This window comes from Penicillium chrysogenum (genome assembly GCF_028827035.1).
Source record: "Penicillium chrysogenum strain IBT 35668 chromosome Unknown utg000001l_segment0_segment0, whole genome shotgun sequence".
In the NCBI taxonomy this organism is placed as follows: domain Eukaryota; kingdom Fungi; phylum Ascomycota; class Eurotiomycetes; order Eurotiales; family Aspergillaceae; genus Penicillium; species Penicillium chrysogenum.
Window position 1 is genome coordinate 7,029,102 of NW_026622749.1, and position 22,507 is coordinate 7,051,608.

General features: G+C 50.8%; 8 protein-coding genes across 8 annotated transcripts; 4 read left to right on the forward strand and 4 right to left on the reverse strand.

Annotated features, from left to right (window-relative positions):
- Positions 1–11: 11 nt before the first annotated feature.
- erf2 (palmitoyltransferase ERF2) lies at positions 12–1,935 on the forward strand (the record flags this gene model as incomplete). The annotated part of the gene is made up of 4 exons (XM_056708553.1): positions 12–837; positions 932–974; positions 1,030–1,138; positions 1,198–1,935. 4 exons carry the CDS (start codon positions 12–14, stop codon positions 1,933–1,935), a joined length of 1,716 nt encoding a protein of 571 aa, XP_056572855.1.
- Positions 1,936–2,729: 794 nt separating this feature from the next.
- N7489_002799 (putative histone-lysine N-methyltransferase (Ash1)) lies at positions 2,730–5,264 on the forward strand (the record flags this gene model as incomplete). Its single annotated transcript, XM_056708554.1, has 4 exons — positions 2,730–3,831; positions 3,888–4,261; positions 4,321–4,520; positions 4,574–5,264. The coding sequence occupies 4 exons, from the start codon at positions 2,730–2,732 to the stop codon at positions 5,262–5,264; spliced, it is 2,367 nt and encodes a 788-aa protein (XP_056572856.1).
- Positions 5,265–5,990: 726 nt separating this feature from the next.
- On the reverse strand, positions 5,991–8,149 carry sC (sulfate adenylyltransferase; the record flags this gene model as incomplete). The annotated part of the gene is made up of 5 exons (XM_056708555.1): positions 5,991–7,186; positions 7,246–7,391; positions 7,580–7,762; positions 7,853–7,880; positions 7,981–8,149. 5 exons carry the CDS (start codon positions 8,147–8,149, stop codon positions 5,991–5,993), a joined length of 1,722 nt encoding a protein of 573 aa, XP_056572857.1.
- Positions 8,150–9,020: 871 nt separating this feature from the next.
- N7489_002801 (uncharacterized protein) lies at positions 9,021–11,604 on the reverse strand (the record flags this gene model as incomplete). Its single annotated transcript, XM_056708556.1, has 2 exons — positions 9,021–10,162; positions 10,230–11,604. 2 exons carry the CDS (start codon positions 11,602–11,604, stop codon positions 9,021–9,023), a joined length of 2,517 nt encoding a protein of 838 aa, XP_056572858.1.
- A 1,607-nt stretch (positions 11,605–13,211) lies between these two features.
- N7489_002802 (uncharacterized protein) lies at positions 13,212–14,090 on the reverse strand (the record flags this gene model as incomplete). Its single annotated transcript, XM_056708557.1, has 3 exons — positions 13,212–13,707; positions 13,765–13,862; positions 13,911–14,090. The coding sequence occupies 3 exons, from the start codon at positions 14,088–14,090 to the stop codon at positions 13,212–13,214; spliced, it is 774 nt and encodes a 257-aa protein (XP_056572859.1).
- A 597-nt stretch (positions 14,091–14,687) lies between these two features.
- N7489_002803 (LYR motif-containing protein) lies at positions 14,688–15,404 on the forward strand (the record flags this gene model as incomplete). The annotated part of the gene is made up of 5 exons (XM_056708558.1): positions 14,688–14,738; positions 14,827–14,991; positions 15,165–15,227; positions 15,285–15,334; positions 15,395–15,404. The coding sequence occupies 5 exons, from the start codon at positions 14,688–14,690 to the stop codon at positions 15,402–15,404; spliced, it is 339 nt and encodes a 112-aa protein (XP_056572860.1).
- A 457-nt stretch (positions 15,405–15,861) lies between these two features.
- On the forward strand, positions 15,862–18,035 carry N7489_002804 (uncharacterized protein; the record flags this gene model as incomplete). The annotated part of the gene is made up of 2 exons (XM_056708559.1): positions 15,862–15,873; positions 15,999–18,035. 2 exons carry the CDS (start codon positions 15,862–15,864, stop codon positions 18,033–18,035), a joined length of 2,049 nt encoding a protein of 682 aa, XP_056572861.1.
- A 404-nt stretch (positions 18,036–18,439) lies between these two features.
- Positions 18,440–21,884, reverse strand: N7489_002805 (putative ubiquitin conjugating enzyme; the record flags this gene model as incomplete). The annotated part of the gene is made up of 3 exons (XM_056708560.1): positions 18,440–18,735; positions 18,797–21,658; positions 21,722–21,884. The coding sequence occupies 3 exons, from the start codon at positions 21,882–21,884 to the stop codon at positions 18,440–18,442; spliced, it is 3,321 nt and encodes a 1,106-aa protein (XP_056572862.1).
- Positions 21,885–22,507: the final 623 nt, after the last annotated feature.

Below are 22,507 nucleotides of genomic sequence, written 5' to 3' on the forward strand. Positions count from 1 at the left end.
ATTCCACGGCTATGGAAAACTCCGCAGATCGTCCGGAGACCGGCGACACAAACCAGGGATCGACACCACACCCTGTGCTAGGGATTCCTCGGCCTCCCTCTGTGGGCGGAATTTCGTCCCGAGTGACAGATGAAGATGGAGAGCGAACACCATCTTACACATCACCTCACCCTCCGCACCAGTCGCGGCCCTCAGTTTCATCCAGGCGTGGTCCGCCTCCAACGCGGAACTCGGTGACCAGCAGACCTGGTAGCTCGGGAAGTCGATTGAGTAGAACACATATCCCGTCTCTGACGGCGCAGGCATTTTTTCGGCCCATGAGCTCGCAACGATTGCAGGCACACCGAGGAACACGCCCTCTGACGAAAGGAACGGTTTCATCCACCGACGACTGGACAGAGCATGGAAGCCAGAACAGGGGGAGCTTGATCTCCAATAGCACGGCCCCGCAAGGATCTCAGCATCCGGCCGATATGGAAGCTCCTCCGTCTCGAGGAACGGAATTCACAGATCCTATTATTCCAGACCGCAACACCTCCAACGCTAGCCCCACCGGTAACACGACCATCCGGAGTCTGGGTGAAAGCGTCCGACTGCTGCGGGATCGAGATCAAAAGGAGAAGCCCCAGCGTCTCAACCTGGGCGCCAACTATACAGGACATGCCGTGCAGGATACACCACCAAAATCACCACTGTCATTCCTATCATTGCAAAATCGGGGTGCAGGACACGGCCACGATTCTCGGGCCCATCAGGGCCACGAACATCTCTCCTCCGCTGGTTCCTCTCCGGGTCCCCTCGATGTGAAAAAGCCCCCTCTACCAAAAACGAAGCTGGGTAAGAATTACGAGTACTTCCTCGGCAACACATTCTTCTGCGGCGGGGGGGCGGTTCCAGAACTCGAGAGACAAGCCTGTCAATATTGCAACAGGGCTTTTAATCGTTGTACCTTCGGCGTTATTCTTTGCCTTCTCGTATGTGAGCTCACTTGATATGACCGTCGGGCCAATGGCTAACTTCTGAAATTAGGGCACCCTGGCTATGGCATAATATCTCTCCTGCCATTCCGATAGTGTTTGCTTACATTTTCTACGTGTGTTTTTCGTCGTTTGTGCATGCATCAGTCGTCGATCCTGGAGTAAGTGACTCGGTCTTGATTGAGTCTCAAGTTTCGTGGTGCTAACATGATACTCCTAGATTATGCCTCGGAATGTACATCCTATGCCTCAGCCGGATTCTTCAGATGACCCTCTGGCGCTTGGTCCGCCCACAAATGACTGGGTTATGGTCAAGCTTGCTACTTCCGATGTAGCTGCCATGGACGTGCCTGTGAAATACTGCAAGACATGTAATATTTGGCGGCCTCCTCGCTGCTATCACTGCCGTGTCTGCAACAACTGCGTGGAAACCCTCGATCATCACTGCGTGTGGCTCAACAACTGTGTTGGTCGCCGAAACTATCGCTATTTCTTTACTTTCGTTAGCTCTTGCACCCTCTTGGCTCTCTTTTTGATCGGCGCTAGTCTGGCACATATATTGGTCTACAGGTCTCGGGAAAGCATCTCATTCGGGGCTGCAATCTCCAAATGGAGAGTGCCATGGGCCATGGTGGTCTATGGGTTGGTTGCAGTGCCATACCCTACATCACTTTGGGCATATCATCTCTTCCTAGTTGGCCGCGGCGAGACTACCAGAGAATATCTCAACTCGCACAAGTTTGCCAAGACTGACCGACATCGACCATTCACACAAGGAAACATCCTTAAGAACTGGATCGCTGTTCTTGGGCGTCCTCGCCCTCCTACCTACATGCAATTCAAGCAGCGGTATGAAGACGGTGACCAACGCTTGGACTCACAAAAGCGCAAGTACCGTGTCCCAGATGTCGAGTCCCAAGGCATTGAAATGCAACATGTTGGTCCCCAACAGGGCTAAAACAAAAAAAAAAGTCACTTTTTGCCAGTCGGCCTTGGCTCGGCGGCTACGATCTGTGAAGATGATATTCATGATTTCCTCCTTTTCTCTGCCCACCTATTCCTGTTCTTACTGGGGTCCTTCATACCCGTGGACACATCTATCACTTTCTAATCACCACATTACACATACCCTTCTTGTCGCCATCTCCGTTTGATTTGATACACCTGGCGCAGACATAATTTCTCTCTTTCTACTGATCTGTCATGATCTATTTCTTATCCCGTTCTATCCTGTTACCTGTCGTGACTACATACCTGGGAATGGGCAACCCTATCCAGAACCAGCCTTTTCTTTCCATGTCCTATTAGGACCATATATTCACCTTTGTTTGGACATTTGATATCATTCTGTGTATGTTACAGCTAGAATAATCTATATATCCATATCATCCCAGTCATAGAATCTCTCGTGTTCATGTGGGGGGGAGTGAGGGATTTCGGCATTCCACCAGGGCAGGCTTCTGGCGGATGCTTATTTTCCCCTTCTCCCTTGCCTTGTCATTCTTTTCATTGCGTTAGTACTCTTGTAGATCGGGAAATTCTACGGTTGGAGTGCTCGAAAGTGTTGTTGCACGCGTCAGACCCTCACCCTAAATTGATAAGAAGCGCGCGGGAAGCTGATCCTCTTCGATCCGACACCTTCCCCTGATATTTCCCCATCCAGCCCGACCACACGCGCCAGTTGCTCTACATCGATAGAGAAAGGGCGGTTCCAGGTGGAATTGTCCTTTTTGTTATCTTATCCTCACGAAAATGGCGCCACGAACGTCCCGGTCAGTCGCGTCCGCGGCTCCCGACGCCCAGGCTCACGAGCCTACCGATGACAACATGAGCCTCGACGTGCCAGAACAGCTCTTGACGCCTGAAAACAGCCGCTCGGAGACCTCGAGCAACAACGAGAACGCGCTGGCCGACGAAAAACCCGCAGGACGGCGAAGGTCAACACGGGTTGCACGCGCATCGTTGCGACCCGGCGAGCCACTAGACGACACAAACAAGGAGCCCGCGGCCTCATCTAGCGAGGCCTATGTCGACAGTCTTGCCAAAGCGAAACGGTCTCACTCTTCTCTCCGCCACAGTATTGCAGTGATGGAATCTTCCTTGTGGAGCGGAGCTCCAGTCGACGATGATACCGTGGCCGACGACACTGCGGCGCCCGATACACCAGTCTCAAAGTCTTCCCAGGACTTACAATCAGAGGATATGAACACGGCGCTTCAGCAGCGGACGCTACGGAAGCGTGTGGGGAAGGCATTGGTCGAAGACGAAAGAACGCCCACGGCTGGGGTGGTCCCAACCCGAACCTCTCCTCGCAAGTCTCTACGACGGTCTGGTCGCTTCAGTCTGATGGATAAGGCTTCCGATCTGGTCGACCGGGCCAGCAGTATATTGGGAAAGCGCACGAGAGGCCTGGCAGACAAGGATCTTGGTCGGCGTGCTAGTCTCCGCCCTCGCAATAATGCCCCGTCGAAAGACGAGACGGCTCTCTCGGCAGTCAACGAGCCTGCATCGAAGAAGCGTCGAGTATCTGAGAGCGACTTGTCCAAGCTCCAAGATCAGGATACTCCTGAACCAGAGGAACCCGCGGTATCTGCTTCGCGGCCTCGCAAGATATGGTTGTCGCATGGCCTTTATACAGGACAGGAACCCTCGGACTCGCCTCCTAAGCAGCGCCGGAGTAAGAATTCGAAGAAAACTGGAACCGGTCCCATGCAGCGCACCATCCTTCCCATGCCAATGTTCAAGGGTGCTCGTCTTTTGAAGACTGGGCGGGACTACCAGCTGCCGTATGATATCTTCTCGCCACTACCACCTGGACAGCCTAAGCCCAACGAATGGCGCAAGACTAACAAGAGTGAGTGGCATGTCGAGTATCTCACATTATGATGTGAGGGCTAACAGACAGTCTAGATGTTTTTGTTGGTGATGCCGGAAGTTTTTGGAAAGCGAACAAAAAGCTCGAGCTGTCTACTTGTATGTGCACTGAAGATACTGGCTGTGATGAGAATTGCCAGAACCGCTATATGTTCTACGAGTGCGACAACGGTAACTGCAGGCTGGGACCTGAGTGCGGTAACCGAAACTTCGAGGGCCTTAAGCAGCGGACTAAGGCCGGGGGCAAGTATAACATTGGAGTCGAAGTCATCAAGACAGCAGATCGCGGATATGGCGTCCGCAGCAATCGTTCCTTCGAGCCCAACCAAATTATTGTGGAATACACCGGCGAGATTCTCACCCAGCTTGATTGCGAGAAGAGGATGAGAACAGTATACAAAAACAACGACGTACGTGCCCTTTCTCTTGGTGGTTTACGGACTGGTATTTATTGACATCGCACAACCAGTGTTATTATCTTATGTATTTTGATCAAAACATGATCATTGATGCTACGCGCGGGTCTATTGCTCGCTTTGTTAACCATGCCTGTGAGCCAAACTGCCGTATGGAGAAATGGACTGTTGCTGGCAAGCCACGCATGGCACTCTTCGCTGGAGATCGAGGAGTCTCCACAGGGGAGGAATTGAGCTATGACTACAACTTTGAGTGAGTCTTACACTTGTATCAAACCACTTGACCATGTACTAATACTATATCAGTCCCTACTCTAACAAGAATGTTCAAGAATGCCGCTGTGGATCAGCGAACTGTCGAGGCTTCCTTGGTCCACGGCTGAAAGAAAAGCAGCAACGTGCTAAAGAACTCGAGAAACGAAAGGCCGAGGGAAGTCCAAAGACGACAACTGCCAAAAAGGTCATAGGAAAAAAGCGAAAGGTCTCAGAAGAAGCCGAAAGCGACGACGAGGCCCCGCAAGGCAAGAAGCGCAAGATTATCAGGTCCAAGTCCATCAAGGCCGGCGTGAAAAAGGCCGTGGCTGCCGTCCGTGGGAAGAAGACGACCAAGACAACGGCAAAGGGCAAGACCACGACTGCTGTCAAGTCGAAGACCAACGTTAAGCTACCAACCGTCAAAGCCACAGGCCGGATCAAGGCCACTGTGCGTGCTTCCCGATCAAACAAGACAGCCAAAGAAACCCCGGCTTCTCCCAAGAAGACAACGTCCCAGCTCAAGCGGCCCTCCGCTGAGACCGAGAAGAAAATTCTCGCTACTGCTTCCAAAGGTTCCGGGGCTTCTCCTCGCAAGCCTGCGAAAAAGGTACCTGCCAAGAGCCCCGTTAAGGCTAAGAAACCTGCTCCCAAGGCTAAAAGCACTCCCAAAGGGGGCTTTGGCAAGGGAGTCAAAAGTGCAGCTCGACGTGTTATGAAGTCTGTCAAGGGATCAAAGAAATAACTGACCTCTGGTCAGACTTTGTGAGCTTTTCACGCGGCCATCTTCTGGCAATCCCAAGTCTATCAACCAACAGCTGGGAAGACTCTTGTTATTTTATTTTCTGTTGACCTCGACACTGGTCCATTCTTTGTATTCTTGGTAATTTTTCCGGTAATCTTTTATTCTTTCGACTTTGGCTAGGATTCGTGCTGGCAATTTACCCCCATGTACGACATCGTGTGTTTATTCCTGGCGTTTTGTTCCTTTCCCCTTTTCACTTCACTTTGTTTTCTTCTATTTCTATTTCCCTTTGCATTGTGCTGTGGCTTCGTGGTTCTTTGGGGGTTTTTTTTCTTTGCTTTATGCGTCATGGTTATGAAAGTGTCCACGGGTGATTGCTCGGCATCAGCTCTGATATAGCTCTGATAATATAGCCAGGGTAGATGCCTCTAAATTCAACATGGTTTCCCCTGGAATTCCTAGTTCATAGATCTCTGGAGGAAAGTCTAGGCATAGTTAGTACTTATACTATTGTATGAGTTACTGGATTGTCTTGTTTCTTCTGTGTCTCTACAACTATAAAACCACCTATGCTATGCCCTTACTTATCTACCCTGGGCCAATACATTGCTTATAGTGTACAAAGTCAGATCACAAAACCAAATCTATTGGCAACTTGAACTATCTAAGCCAGGGGAATCCATAGAAGAACAAAAAACATATAATCGACTCCACCAAGCCTCGCGCTTACTGACGCTCCAGGAAACCCTGGCTCTCCAGAACGAGAATGATCTCGTGCACAATGCTGCGCACACTCTGCTTGGAGAAGTCGACAACGAGATCAGCATTCTCAGGAGTCTCGTAAGGGTCATCAACACCAGTGAAGCCCTTGATCTCGCCACGACGAGCAGCAGCGTAGATGCCACGCTTGTCGGACTGCTCGCAGTGCTCGAGGGGAGTGGCGACGTGGACCAGGAAGAAGGATCCAGCCTGGGAGACGGCGTCACGGGCGAACTTGCGGGACTCCTCGTAGGGAGCAATGGGGGCGGCGATGACAGCGGCACCGGCGCGGGTGAGCTCAGTGGCAACGAAGGCAATGCGCTGGATGTTGGTGTGGCGGTCCTCGCGGGTGAAGCCCAGCTCGGAGGAGAGCTCGTGGCGGACGGTGTCACCCAGCAACAGGGAGACGGAACGACCACCCTGCTGGTTCAGGGTAACCTGCAAAGCACGGGCGATGGCATCCTTGCCGGAGTTCATGTAACCGGTCAGGAAGATTGTGAAACCCTGGGTGGCGCGAGGGGGGTTGGACTCGCGCAGGATCTTGACGACCTCCGGGTAAGAGAACCACTCGGGGATGTGAGCGCCGGAGCGCAGACGACGGCGCAGCTCGGTACCGGAGATGTTGAGGGTCTTCACGCCAGCGGGGACCTGGTCAACGGGGCGGTACTCATCGGTGTCGGGGAGGTAGGTAACCATCTGGAATTCGACGACCTCGATGCCGAGCTCGTCCTTGTACTTCTCGACGGCGTGCTGAGCATCGTAGGGGCCGTAGAAGTCCTCGCCCTTGGAGTTGGAACCAGGACCGGCGTGGTCACGACCGACAATGAAGTGGGTGGCACCATGGTTCTTACGGATGATGGCGTGCCAGATGGCCTCACGGGGACCACCCATACGCATGGCCAGACCCAGGAGACCCAGGACGGCCATGCCGTTGGGGTAGCGGGGAAGGAGAGCCTGGTAGGCGCGGACACGGGTGAAGTGGTCAATGTCACCGGGCTTGGTGAGACCGACAACGGGGTGAATCAGGACATTGGCCTGGCGGGAACGGGCCGCGCGGACAGTCAGCTCACGGTGGGCACGGTGCATGGGGTTACGAGTCTGGAAAGCGACGACACGGGACCAGCCCAGCTTGTCGAAGTGGACACGCAACTCTGCGGGGGTGTCTGTAGAGGAAGATTTATGAGCCAGATTCCAAGGGCGGGACGAGGGGAATTGAACATACAGCGGAGGGCGACATAGTCGTAGTGGTTGAGCTTGTTGACGGCCTCGATCTTTCCACCAATGTAGAACTCCTTGACGGTGTTGTTCAGGTAGACGATAGCCGGGTGCTCTGGGTCACCGCCGAATACAAGCTTGGCCTCTTTAGTCCTAAATTAGGGGAGAACCACGTCAGCGAGCCCCACTATAGCACGAACCACATCGACTCATTGGGTAAGGATTCGAGGTTGGTGACATAAAACGCCCATTATAAGGTGTCCGAGGGTACGGGAAAAAATAAGGATCGACAGTGCGACCGGTCCCGATTGTCAAATTGAGAGAAAGGAGGGCAAACTCACTTGTCGGGGCGGTAAATGTCGTCGATAGTAAGAATAGCCAAGTTACGGTCGTCACGGAAGTCACGCAGGGTGATGCGAGAGCCAGCCTGGAGCTTCTTCTCATCGATAACCTCTTGGCTAGCGTCGAGGGTAATGGGCATGGAGAACACATTGCCATCAGCAAGGCGGTTGTCCTCACAGACACTATGCGCATTGTCAGCTGCCGCTGTTATAGGTTATTCGCCCAGAATGAGGGGTTTCTCATTCCAATGGGATCATCCGTGTCATGCATACCGGTCGTAGTCTGCCTGGTTCATGAAACCTGCATGAAGATTAGCCCATTGCCCCTCTATGCCCGTGCCCCTCCCCAAAAACAAGGAACATGGATCTCAATAGATCTCAAAAGAACCAATTGCACTTACCCTCCAGAGGAGAGAAACCTCCGTTCATGATCAGTTCGAGATCACACAGCTGGCGCTCAGTGAGGGTCACAGCGGGGAGAGACTCGGCCTCAGCGGCGAGCTCGGCCTGGCGGGGAGCATCGCGGGCGAGAAGGTCCTTGAGGACACCACCGTGAGGGGCGTTGGCCATAGTGAATGTAAAAAAGAAAGGATAGAATAGAAAAATAGAGTAATGTACAAAGAAAAGGGAAGAAGAGAAAAGAAGGGAAAGCTTTGCTTATCAAGAGATTTCCTTTGGAGCCCTGGTGGATTGCACCATCCACAACCATCCACGTCCAACAGAAGTCGTCAACGTGTGGAGACGGTGGAAGTCTTGGCTGAATGTCCTCGGGGTAACCAGGTTGGATGTTAATTATGGACCTTAGGGCTATTATTTGCCGGGAAATTTCAGAATGGTTTCATTCATATCAATACATATATGTATCTATATATGTCTTTACAATTTTGTAACAGTTTAAGTGTATAGTTCTGATACATTAGTCGCAGGTTCATGGACCAACATTGTAAGTATGTCTGTATATGGTACGGAAGACTCAGGTTCCGGATTTTCAGGGGCAAATAGACGATCCCTTTGATTGAGATCATCATATTATGAGGGGATTTATGAATCTTAATAGAAGATGAAGAAGTATATATATAGTCCGAGGTACTTGGACTTGTTCAATTGATATATGTTGTATATGCTAGTAGTCTTAGTAGTCCATGTACTTCCCTCCTCCCATAGACTCAACTTAGCGCCACATCGAGGTCATGTGATGGAGCACGTCACCTCCGCGCCGAATCACGACATTGTACTTCCTAATTAGGAAAGGATCAGCCGGGTAATCTAAAACCCTAAATCCGGCCAACGTTCGAATGTTGGCTAGAATTGACCTACAACAGTTGTACATACATGTACCTTACAACGTACGGAGTATGATAACTTGATAAACCCAATATACATAATTAAATTGATGGACCTATATACACCTTTTGCCTACATACATATTTTCAAAACATCATCACTCAGCCTTCACCGTACTATTGGGAAGCGTGATCGTCAAGTTCTCAAAATCCACAGCGAAAGCCCCCACCGTCATGGCCGGGTGAGTGGCGTTCCCATACGAATCAACCAGGTATCCTTGGATATTCTCCTCCGAAGACTTGGCCGTGTCAAGTGAGCCTGTCTTCTGCAGAATGTACAACACCGCAACCCGAGAAAACCCAACAACGTCCTCGGGAAAGCTGGTCCCAGTGGACGTGGACGTGGACGCAGACGCCTTTGCCCCGGAAATGGATTGAGAACTGGTACTGGTGGTGGAAACGCCCGCTGACTCGGTTTGAGTGGGTGCCAACGTGGTCGTAGCTGACTTGTGGGAGTCATCATATAGGATACCGTTCATAGTGGCCTCGGCACGGACAGCTAGGACTGGTGTTGGGTCGGTTGTTGAAACAGATGATGAATCACTGTGCTTCCCGTTCTCTTCGGATGGCATCGAGTCGGCTATCAATTGTACAGAACGGCGGGTCCTGTTTGTGTCACTTGTAACATCGTCGAAAGCCACGAGCGCGTTTTCGGTCTTGCAGGAGACGTCGTTCATGCTAAAGAGAGCCATGATCGTGACTTGGTCGAGGGTGATGCCGTATTTCGTCTTGGACCCCTCGAATAGAGAAGGGAGTGTACTGCCCATGGTCGCATTCCATCCGTTAATTAGTCGGGTGGTGGTGCAGCTATCATCACCCGCAATATTGCATTGTGAGCCGGTATAACCGTTCGAACAAACGCATGAGCATTCATCGCCGGCCGAGACGCTCATACCTCCGTTCTCACAGGGGTTCTTTTCAGCACAGGATGAGTTCGCTTTCTCGCGGGGCACAGCGATAAGGAACACAGGGAGAAGAATCGCGAGAACGACGACGATGAAGATCACAATGCAGATGAGTACAAAGATCTTCCGAGGCATTCCGCAGCACGTCTTCCTGCGTCGGGGAGCATTTGGGTCGTCATCACTGGAGTTAAGCTGCTCAACATTACGCAAGTTAGAGCGCCCAAAGAACATGGGCCATGATGTGCGTGATGCACGACCTTCGGATGTGGCCAAAGCCGGTGGCGGGAAGGAGGCCAGCATGTCAGATATAGAGCCGGAGTTGCGTGGTCGGTGTCCTAAGCACAGACTTGTTAATACTACTCCCGGAAATTCCACATGGTGTCCTGGGTCCGAAGCACTCACCCATCGCAGTCCTGAACCCTGCCTCATCACCACCGGCCAGATTAGCTCGACTAGCGGTTCTCCCATGATCCAGGTTCGTCGCCAACTTTGTCGCCCTCCGAATCAAATCAGATAGACTGGAAAGGCTCCCACGAGCCTCTGCATCCCGCAACGCATGCATATTCAGAGCAGGAGGCTTGCGACCTCCAGGCCTTTTATCACTCATTGTTGGTGCAGCGTGAGGCAGCTGTCCGAAGGCCTCGAGCTCTTTTTCGAGCCGCGTATCGGAGGGCGAGTCGTACTGCGTGGAAAAGGGTGGCTTTTCCGGATCCACACCTTTCAATGATTCACTCGATGCTGTAGTAGACGACTTTCGTAATTGGCTTGGGATATGGGGCATCTGGTTTGCAGCAGCTCCTAACCCGATAGGTCGTACTTCTGTGCCCTTGACGGATTCCTCCTGGGTGGGTGCTGGCATATCTGCAACGGAAACCGGGTTAGACTTGGTGATGGTACGCATCGTCGGCTTTCCTCGCTTTCCGATACTGGCATTTCGGACAAGCCTCGTATCTTCCTCTTGGAGGCCCGGTGACCGCTGGCCATCATCTGATTCCATGTCTAGATATGCTCCCAGAATCTCGGATTCGGCAGGACCAGATCCCCAACTCGAGGGGACGGCTCGGCTCGACGCGACGGAGCATTTGGTAAATCGAGAGTTGGCGAATTCTTCTGGAATGGGCGAGACGGATGATCGGCGAGCCTGGGGAGGCTTTCGTGCATTGAGTGGTGCGACAAGACCTGCCGTCCGGTGGCTGGGGTCATCCTGAGGTTGGCTGGACTCGGGCAGCAAAAAAGTAGGTGGAAACTGGGGCACATCAGGAACAGAAGATGTCGACGAAGTCACAGATTGTCTGAACAACTCCTCTGTTGCAATCGATATTCGAGGAGTCGTCATGTCGATTGTGCTGGTAGGACTGGCAGGGGCATCATTTATCGGCCGGCGTGAATGCGCTAACGGAGGCGGCTGGAGTTGTGAGAAGGACCGGGGAGGTCTTTGGTTCGGAGCCAAGCTCATTTCTGAGACTCGGCTATCCCGTTCGGAGTAAATGGATGGCGAAGGGAGTTCACTTGGATGAGGTGGTCTCTGAGGCGGAGGACCACGCGGAACCAGATACCTAGGATGTTGATTGATCGGGTGCGGTTGGAGACCAGAGTCAGGAAGAGGCCATTGTGTTTGATGGGAGATATCCCTGGGGACAGGCGGATGCCTCATCTGCTGGGGTGGTGAGGTTCGTTCTGGACGCACGCCAGCGTCCAGCATTTGTCTGGCCCGCTTGACAGATCCTTTCCTGTCAGGCTGCCCAGAGGGCGCGGAGTTTGGTACTTCTGTACTCATTGGTCGCTTGGTCAAAAGAAGTATGGCTAAATGGAATGCCGCGGTGGATGCCCTTGTATAGTTTGCGAGAAGTTAGGGCTCGCAGAGTATCAAGTATATGGTGTGGTGGTGCTGCGGTCCAAAAGAGAGATTTTGTCTCTCGAACTTCGACGAATGGAAATGAACGGTTGCTTGATGCCTTGATCAAGTTAAGAAAGAATGAAAAGATGAAAGGACTGAAACCAGAGCAACTTGTGTCTGGCCACTGAGCAAGTGTCTACAAGATTGTAGAAAGTGGATAAAGCAATAAAACGACCTAGCAAGGCAGGATCCCCAGGATCAAGATCGCAAAAGAATGGAAGGGCATTCAATGCCACTGTATATGATAGTCAGGGCCAGCTCTATCCATAGTCATGGGATGACCTACCGTTCAAAAAGGGGAATGGGGAAAAAGGACAGGAAAGAACCGCTAGTATCAAACTGGCGTTCAAGGCTAGATGGGTTAACCCCAATCTTTGACGGGTGCTTGAATAGACTTACAACATACCAATTCAAAAGAGGAGAGCCTCAAGCTCAGAAGTTGGGAAAAGGGAGAGGAAAAGATTGAAGAGGACATGGAGACATGGAGACTAGTCCACATCTCAAACGGGAAGTATATTAATGCTAAACAATCTGGCCATGGACTAACTACGGACTATTAATTTCTTTATTTCTTTATATGTTTGGTTCTTTAGGAATTGACTCCTGTAATCAAAGTACTTTATATCCGACTCCTCCGTGCTCCATCCTTATACTTCAGATCCCCCTCTGATAAGTATCGGATCTACATAGTATACAACATGTCGATTTCCCTTCAACCACCTTTATAAAAAGCAGAAGAAAAGAAAAAAAGGGAATGAAAGGTCGCCTCAACATGAGACCGGCTAAATTACTAGACGAATCACATCTTGACGATATTAGTGGGGTTGGTGTTAGCCCCGGACGCTAACGTCTCACATTAAGGCCCTTGTTAGTAATTTGAAACTTGGGATGCTTCGGTTATTGGACATGTCAGAGAATGAAATGCATATGCATACTGTAGTACACTCCGTATACTCCGTATACTCGGTCGATATCAGAAAACCACGTTGGAAAAAAAGGAAGGCTTGGGGGTCTTGACCCGACTCGGCTATATCGTACTTATGTAGACTCTAGTGCTCCGTACGGAGTACTCCCTTCAGAGTATAGACTGGGCTTTGCACTGAAACATCGTTAACCCTACTTGGTAATGGCCATATTGCAACCCCTTTAAATCTTCATGTATTGTACGGAGTACTTCGTATATTGTATATAATTATAGATATTCTTCTCCGCTGATTCTCCGCTCTCGAGTCTCTACATATCCACAATAACGAAGCTGGTCTGGGCGCTTCCGCTATATGAACCAGTTCGTGGGTCATGTGGATATATCGTAGATTTTCTGCAAGTCCTTGGATGTGAGGCATTTGCGACCCCCAATTTTAAACACACCTGGTCATGTAAGGTGATCTCCTTGGGTTCTCAGCAATAGAATGCTCTGTGCGACTTCTCAACGTCAACTTGACCTTACGGCTGGTTAACCGTGTAATGTTGGACAAGGTCACGGATAACTACAACGTAGTTGCGTCGGAGGATTCAATTTCCAGCCGGCCCCGTAATTGGTCTATCTGCTGTTCCAGGGCTCGCATTTCGACTGTTGTACTCGCCAAATCCGGCACCTGATGGTCTATCGCATTTGCGAAAGAGTCTTGTGCCCTGCGTAGCGACTGGGGGACCAAGATTCCATACCAGTGAATTGGATCGGCAGAACGAAACTTCTTAGAGACGGACTTTTGTTTTTCGACAGGGGTGGTTTCAGTTCCTGCTGTGTCAGAGGGTTCCGAGCTAGCCGTCTCGGCCGGGCTAGTTTCCTCGGAGGCCTCAAGATGTCCACCTAGGACCGGAGAAGAAGCTTTGGTTTCGTTGTTCCCATCGGCCTCCTCTGATGGATGATTGGGTGTATGTTCGACGGAGAATGTGTATTCAGGACCAGGTAGCGCAGTAACATCCTCTTTCTCTTGCGGATCGTTCGTGGATTTGTCCGTGTTTTGTCCGGATTGGATTGATCTGTCGATTTCGGCCAGTTAACAAGCGTCAGTAATCAATGGCATCGGGCGGAGTTACATCTTTCTCGTTGCTTTCATGCGCTCATCGTAATAATCAGGACCATAGCGACGGCCAGGAGGACTGGAGAAGTTGGCCTGGGCGAGAGCAAAGAACCCCTACTTTGTCTCAGCACATTCCAGGAACCATGATTAACAAAGTCATACCGATGATAGCTGTCCTGCCAGACTTGAATGGAGTTTCTGCTGCCGATCAAGCAGGTGCAAGTATTTCTCAAGAAGTGTATCCAAACATTGGACCGAATCCTCCAAAGCCTCCGGCTTCACCTTCACTTCGGGGGCCTCCGAGCCCGGTCGCGAGGCTGGTGGCGTGGGTATTTGAGTCATGGAGAAAAAGATGAAAGGTCAACGGAGCAGACATGCAATGCAAATACCTGCCAAGTCGAGTTAAGTTGCGACTTTGAATCAAATGCGATAAATCCCCCAAGCTTGAGATATCCAGAAAGAAACGTGGAGCAAAGGAGCTCGGCCCCGGTAACTCCGTCATTCGTCTCCGAACGCAAAAGAATTTCCCACTTCCGCGCTTCTTCTTCCCTCTTGTGTATTTCAAACTGTGTCTCTTTCACTGTAAGGGACTGTTTCACGAGATATCAAAATCATCGATTCCTGTGTGGTTTCATTCCCGGGTCTTTGGTTCTCGCAAGATTGAATCGCCACCCCCGATTGCGTTTTTGATACGAGTCATTGCGCCCAACGTACGTGGACTACACTTCAGTATCGCGACCATTGCAATACGAGCATTGCTCTAACTCGGTGGTTCTTAGCACAACTTTTTGCCGCAGCAGCGCTATCTCGACCGCGCGACCACGGCTTCAGTGATAACTTGGGGTTGACCAAGCAGGCGTCTCGCACCCCTCGCCTTCGGCTTTTTAACTCTTGTTGCCGTCTGAATCCCTTCGATACTCCCGTCATAACTCAGCCATCATGTCTGTCGCGTCTTTGAATCGCGAGACTGCCTTCCAGGCACGATCTTTGGTATGTCACCCCGGCTCCTTATGCGCTTCAACCTCGCACGCCTATCTTTAATACATCAGACTAACGGGCTTCTTCATTCTTTTATTAGTTCCGCTCCCTTCTGCGCTACTCCGGACAGTTTTCCAACTACAACTTCCGTGAATACGCTCGTCGGAAGACAAGGGACTCGTTCCGCGAGCACCAAAACACCACAGAGGAACGCCGGGTACAGGAACTGATCCAGGAGGGACTTCAAAGCTTGCGCTTGCTGAAGGTTAGTGGCATTACATGGCTTTTCTGGTGGGACTCAATCGGCAGATATGGGGGATCCATTTCAAACCTCGTCAAACCTCGTGTATCAGAAGTCGACGAGTCTCGCCTTGCAGCACTGCCCCTACGGATCATTCAGTTTAGCACTGTGGTATAATTATATTGACATAATCACAGAGACAAACGATCATCAGTCAGTTCTACCAGTTGGATAAGTTGGTGGTGGAAGGTCAGAAGACAGTAAGTCCTACCTTGATTTGCCCTGTTCCAACATTTAAACTTACATTGCCTTTGAAGGGAAAGGAAACTGGGGACCATGGAGGCATTGTTCGCCAGAAGGATACCGGGTAAGTCCTTCGATTGAAGCTCCGTGTCCACCTGTTTTGCATGTACTAACCTGTAGTTAGTTGGGATTGATTCTTGAGGGCTGGAATCTTGTAACTATTCCATTGTGTTTGCTTTGACAAATTGCCAATGGTGGACTAATTAAACATCTGCTCGTTCTCTGTATTTATACACCCATGCAGCTGCAGCTGCACCTAGTTTTATCAAGCACCAGAAACACCCCATTCCACTCTTGAAGCACAATATACATCGCAATGAATTGAATTGTTTCACATTCTATCAATTGAGGGATATCATCACAATATAGATGGCTGCTACACCAGGATGTTGCATGGGTGTTCAATGAGTATAGATCACGTGATGTCTCTTTAGGGTCTTGTAGGATCGCAACGCGACGGAGTTGCACTGCTCCGCTACCATCACCCACTCCACCACATCCCGCCAAAGGATCCTCCCCGCGAAGTCTCCGGGACATTACAAGCTTCTGATTGGGCGCAATTCTCTTTGAACCAGTATAGGCGCATCTGCCATGCCTTCCACGGTACGTTTCAGCTTGCCCCCGTTATGATCTATCTTATCTGGCCGACCTGGTCGCCCTAGCACATGGTCATTCCGGATATACTAGATCTTGAAATGCCAGAATTAGATGGCTAATATTTGCCACAGTTCAGAGCCTCGCGCTCAGGGCGACACCTCGACGGTGCCCCAAACCGCACCCGAACCGGCCAGATCGATCACGATGTCTTTGAGGGATTGCCAGTGCGTCGCTGGTCCCGACAGCAGCACACCTTCTCTCAGGCGCCCAAACCAGACGACTCGGAATTTGGCGTTCAAGGCCCAGGCGGAGGACCAACGCTACCAGAGCTCCCCATGCCAAGAGACAGCCAGCTCTTGCCGCCAATCAGTCGCGCACTTCTTCGAGCTGCCCGTGCCGGGTGTATCCATATCCGCCAAGGCAGTCGAGCAGCTGATGACGAGGAGAAAAGCATGGCAGACGTGGAAGACCCGGCCTCGGCATCTCAGATGGCTGATCGGAGCTTCACAACTCGCAAATGGATGACGCTTCCCAAGCACCTCGAGCCCGCGGAAGTGGAGTTCCTGGCAAAGAGGCGCCCTGGTCTTTCATCTCTTTATGGCGTCAATGCTGGTACGGATGGGAACCCTGCTACTGGGCCCATGAGGAGGACGAAGTTCAAGAAAGTTGATCCTGAAACAGGCAACATCTCTATCTACGAGGCTTGGGTGCCCGAGGGTCATCGCATCGAAGGAGAGATCACTGGCGACTTACAGACGATTGCCGAGCAGAGCCAAGTGCCTGTGAAGCCTGAGGCGCCTGCGCCTGGAACTATTGTCGAGGGGGTCGGTATTGTCAATGCTGAAGGTGTTGTTGTTGCGGAGGCTGGATCAGCAGCTGTAATGACACCTCCGAAGCGACGTCCACCTCCACCTAAACGAAAGGGCAGAGGCATTGGAAAGGGCCGGAAGAAGAAGGTCATGTTTGCGCCTGGCGAAGGAGCCGATGCCGCGACAGTACATGGAGTTGGTCCTGCTCCTGGCAGTGGGGAAGGTGGCGTCAAGAGAGAAGGCCAGCAGGAGCCCAATGACCAGGCAGGTCAAGATGAAGAGGACGAAGACGGCGACGAGGGCGAAGAGAGCGACGAGGGTGACGAATCCATGATGGACGCGAAGACTCCTGAAACCCCGCAGCCTCTGTCTGGCACAGAGTTCGTGGATCAGACTTCAGGCGAAACTCCTGCGGAGCAGTCAGTTGATGTCGACATGTCAGATGCCGTTCCTGAAAACCAGCCTCCTGTCCCCGAAATTTCTTCAGTGGCCGAAAAGGAGAAGCAAAACCAGCCTGAGAAGACCTCAGGTGTGGATTTCGGCGCCCTGGCTCCTAATGCTCCTTCGGAGAAGGCCGAGGTCACCGATTTAAATGAAAAGCCTGTCATGCCGGAATATGACAAGACTCCCACTTCTCCCGCCAGAATTGCCGCAACGACAAGTGAACCCACCGACCTTCCAGCTGCAGCTGGCGAGGTCCAAAGCACAGATACCAAGGTGCAAGGGGAAGGGACAACCGTAGAGCCGACGGCTGACCTTGCTCCAAAGGAAGAACCTACTCTCCCAAGCCAGCACGAAAATGCGACTGCCCTGCCACCTGTCAGCAACGAAACATCCTCAGAGCCCTCGACCCAATTGCAGACACATGAGCATTCAGAGCCCGAGCAGACTGCAGTATCAACCGATACATTGGCAGAGAACCGGGAACCTCATCAGATTGCAAACAACTCCATTTCCCATCCCGGGACACAAGAATACCCCTCGACAGCTATCGAGCGCGAACAACCAAACCCCTCCGATGCTCCTAGGCCTAGTCTACACCCAGGAGAAGCAAAAGATGTCGTGATGGGAGATGTCCCGGCATCGGAACAAAGCCAAGGGCTAGATGCCCAGTCCCTCGCGAACCCAGACTTGCCTCAAGCACCACCAACCGCAGAGAACATAGAGCCCAAGCCCACTTCGGCGGAGTCCACTACAGCTGCTGCTACAGACGAAAGGACAGAAGCAATAACTGAAAGAAATTTCCCTGATCAAACTGTTGCCGCTGAACCAAAGCTGCAAGAAGCTAAGGAAGCCAACGACGAACTCGAGAAGCTCCCAGATTCGATCCCACAGGCTGGTCCATCTGAGTCTGCATGAACCACATGTGAGGTTTCATTTCTTTCGGCTAAGCGATGTACGATGAACGGCATTGGTTTTTTCTATTTCCCTTTTAGTGGGTTTGTTCTTTTATGTTTGTGAATAGGCGTATGGTTTTTGGGATCATGGATCATCGCGCATTGTAGGATCACATAGTTTTATTCTTCAATTGGAACATTTTCTTCGAGACTCGTGCTTCCCTCTATATTTTCGTACAACAGGCGTTTATCTTCAGGGATGCTAAGTACCAAGCTACAAACTACGACATGCATGTGGAGATGAGAAGAGAGTACTGGTAGCAAGTATTGTTTCGATTATGACAACTGTAGTCAGCAAAGAAGAGTTGATAAGTTCAAAGCAAAGACAACTCCGTACAAATTTTGAACAAAGAGAAGAAAAAGAAATCACCACGCAAGTTTTTCAATATCCTTCGAGATCTGCCATCCATGCGCCACTGCAACTCTTCTGTAGGCTTCCACCGCCTCGCCCACCGAATAGTCCATATTTGCGCGATCCCGATTCAGACGCGCCGGTCTCGGGTCTTGGTTGGTAAGAGCCATGCGAACCTGCAACAACACACTTTCAATCGAAGCTGTCGGTAGCCAGCCCGAGTGTGTAAGCAGTTCCATGCACATGGAGCCACCGGTGGTGACATGTCCGCCACCTCCAGCATTGAACTCGACAAACCGAGGACGGATAACTCGTACAAGGGGTGGATCCATGGGGAATTTGGGGGGGAAAGCGTAGCTCCAGGACGATACTCTTTTGGCTGATCGCTTTGAGGTCCTTTGCTAGTGGGAGGGATGGATCAAACGTATGTAGCTCCACAATCCATTGGTAAACTGTTGTAATCAAATTGGGGTCGACGTACCATCCGAGCTCGTGGAGTGGCACTCGCTCCTGGATTTTGATGGTAGCCTGAAGATGTTGCTGCAGGATTTTTGTGGCTGAGCTCGTCGCAAATTGAGGTGGAGAAAGTGTAGGCAAAGAACTGTCCTGTAGGGTTCCGGGTCGGAAATCAGTCTTGAGGTCAGTTTCTGGGACAGCTCCTTCTTGCACGCTGGGGCCTGCGGGACTCTCAGACGTCTCATCGTCAGATAAAAGAATGCTGAGATCCTCTACGGCCGTTTCAATGCTAACATTGTCGTCGTCGTCATGTTGTTCAGTATCTTCAACTGAATATTTGCGTCTCTTAGGTGACGGTACAAGCTCCGTAAGCCCCGTTTCTCTAGCAAGGAATTTCCCCCGTGGACCGCTAAATATTGAGATGGGGATCTTGACCTGCTTTCCGTTTGGGCCCAAGGCCAGATAACGCTGATCTTGTTGGTACATGCGGCTTTCACCATGTCTGTGAGATGATGGCTGGGATTCCGAACTCGTTAACATACTCCCGCATGCCGTACCACGTTCGTTGGAGTCGCTGAGCTTGACGAAAAGATACCTTGGTTGGATCCAATCCAAGTGTTGCACGACGTAGTGTGGGCTGTGGCTTACAAATTTCTCGGGAGCATTGACGACCTCATTCAGAGAGATCACCGTCTCGAGCTTCATTCGACTCTCGGACAACATGGGAAGAAATCGTGTTGAAGTACCAGTGTATGCCAATGAGGTAAAGAACCGATTCGACATGTAAACGCCATGGCCACAGGCACGGCCATGGACAACTTGCTTGAAATGAAAGCCCTCACGTAAAATACTGTGCCAATTATTCACAGAGCTGCCATGCCAAGCGAATATTGTTGGATGATTCGGATTCTGGGCCAAGGAATTGGAGTTGACCGCATGGATAAAGCGTTGCTCTTTGTCGGCAGCACCTTGAACAAGTCTGAATTGGACGTAATCACTCATCCCAGCTACTTTATGCTGCTTGTCGTCATCTTGCTTGATGAAAGATCGATTTGAGGAAACAACCCAGCGTAAAAGGTCTAATCCTGCAGGAGATATGACGGCTCTCCACGATGAAAGAAGGTTGCCCCTTTCGTGGCTTTCGATGAAGGCCTTCATGTCCCCGATACCAGGAAGTGTGCCCAATAGGCAAGAAATCATCCGCTGCTTTTGTACGGGTTCCAAATCGTCCAGGTTGGTGTCGTAAACAACGAGTCTCACGTGCCGGGGCTCCGCACCTAGTTGCCCTCCCTGCAGTTGATGGCCTTTGCTAATCGGAGGTGAGATGGTAATATGGTTTGAGGTCTCACCGACGTGATCAACGTGGCAGTGCCATTCTTCTGTATTAATGGCTGTAACAATGATGGCGATCCAATCACCAACTTTGACAGCAGTCGGCTGGTTTAATCTAATTTCAAGATTGGTTGCATTCAATTCCCCAGTGTAATATGTAATAGAATCCGGATTTTTCTGAGGCAGCAATTTCTCGGGTACGCGCAGCCGAAGGCCAGTTGGGAAGTCTTCAAGGAGCCCCGCTGAAGCCCGCGCGTATGCCAGGCTGGTCAGCAAGTCAACAACAAAGGGCTGGGACCGGATCTCATATTCAAGGCTTGGGCCCAAGCCCAGCGCCATGTATTGATACAAGCACAACGCGTTGGAGCAGACATATGGCTTCAGCGACTCGAAAGTATCACCAATCTTGCAGTGACAAACCAGGCAGAACTCTGTGCATTTGACAAAATGCCGCAGAGTAAACTGCATAGCTAGAAGAGGCAAAGACATAGTGGCAATACTGCGGTCTAGTTCTGTCATATGGTCAGCCACAAGGATTGCTGGCGTCGAAGTGGCCCAGTAATCTGGCTGACAGTACTCCTCAGAAGAGATCTCAGAGTTGCCATAAGTCCTGCCTTGGTTGGTCTGGAAGAAAATTTCTCCCCCTGTCCATGAGAACCCATGTTTTAGTCGAAGAATGATGATCCCAAGCAGTCGCTCTCTTAGAAGCAAATTGAGCGATCTTCCAATGAACAACGGCCTGAGAAGATGACCACACATTGTTTTGTCCGAAGTTGCAGTCTCGTCTTTCGTCTGTCTATCCTGTGGCCCCTGTATGACTTCCATAGCATGCTCTAAGGACGGCTTGTATGAATGACAAAGGCCAGCATACATCTGAACCGGGGGGTTCTTTGGATCACCTGCTGTCTCGATAATTGTTTGGAGATCAAGGTACGTCGGTCGATAACGGATCAGCAAAACCAAATACTCCGAGGGCTCAACGCTCCAGGCATCCATAGCTTCCTCGGAAATGGCGAGCTTGGAAATACGGCAGGACACTGTCACAATGATGGTACCATATTTTGGCCCCAGGTATCCCACCTTGAATCCAGCGTTCTTGGCCGCACGAAGGTCACGGCGAATCTTCTCGCGTAACCGAGTCTCACTTTGAGTCGATGCAAATATTTTGTTCTCATCGTCAGACTCCCAGTCAGGCTCGGTGTCGCTGGCAGCTGGCTCGTCGTCGTTGGAGTCATGAGTGTCTGGGTCCTCTGGGTGACTGGATGGTGAATCAGGGTCAACCATAGACTTGGTTATAATGTTCTCAATGTTGCTCAATAAAGCATCGATGGCTAAGCCTGTGAAAGAGGGCACTGCATTTTCCAGCGAGGTGATGACTGTCTTAGGACAGTTCTCGGATGACGAGAAGGCCAAAAAGCCATGGTCATTGGGGTAGTCGTGAGAGTCTGTCTATGCGTCAGCAAAAGACTGGAGTGCTAAAGACACTGTTATTTAGGAGTCTTTCCTACCTGAGACTATGGCTTGAAGATTAAGAGTGAGGTTTGCCCCGGGTGCTGCAAAGGTGAAGGAAATTGATCCATCATATTCCCCTGTTCTGATGTCGGAGATACAGGAGAATCGACCAGGAACTGCCACATCTGCGAGGTCTCGCAAGAATTCCTTGCGTGGCATGATAATGTATTACTGATTTGGAAGTTTGAAAAGGAGGTTGAAGAGAAGAAGCAATGAGACGCGAAAGTCGGTGTCAAGTAATCAGGCCTGAAATGTGAAATGTCTCAGGCGTGTGTCAACGAAGAAACAAGGGAAAGAAAATAAAGACAAGGCAAAGAGTGAATGAGGTATACAGGACAGAGATAGATAGAAAAGGCAAAAGGAAGCAACGTGGAAGCCAAATGGAAAACCATATGAGCAAGTACCTACATATGTAGGTAGCCTCAGGCCCCCAATGTGGATTAGCCCCACTATCTTAACCGTTATCTCTGTCGATCAGTCTTGGCGTCAGGTCCACTTCAGGGCTATTATATACTTCATACATTAGACAATCGTTATTGATAAATTGCAACACCAATAGCTAGTAGTAGTGTGCTTCCAGTCTAGTCGGCTGCCAGTCATCTATATTCGGGCCAACTGCATCTTACATGTCGGTTGCGAAAGACAGAGGTAAAAGTTCGCATTCAAGGATGACATCCTCGGCAGGATTATCCATTATGAGCTTTGATAGCTGGGACATGAAATGTGCAGCCAGAGGCGGAGAGATCAGATATCGAGGTAGTGAGTCAAAGAGCCTAGGTACC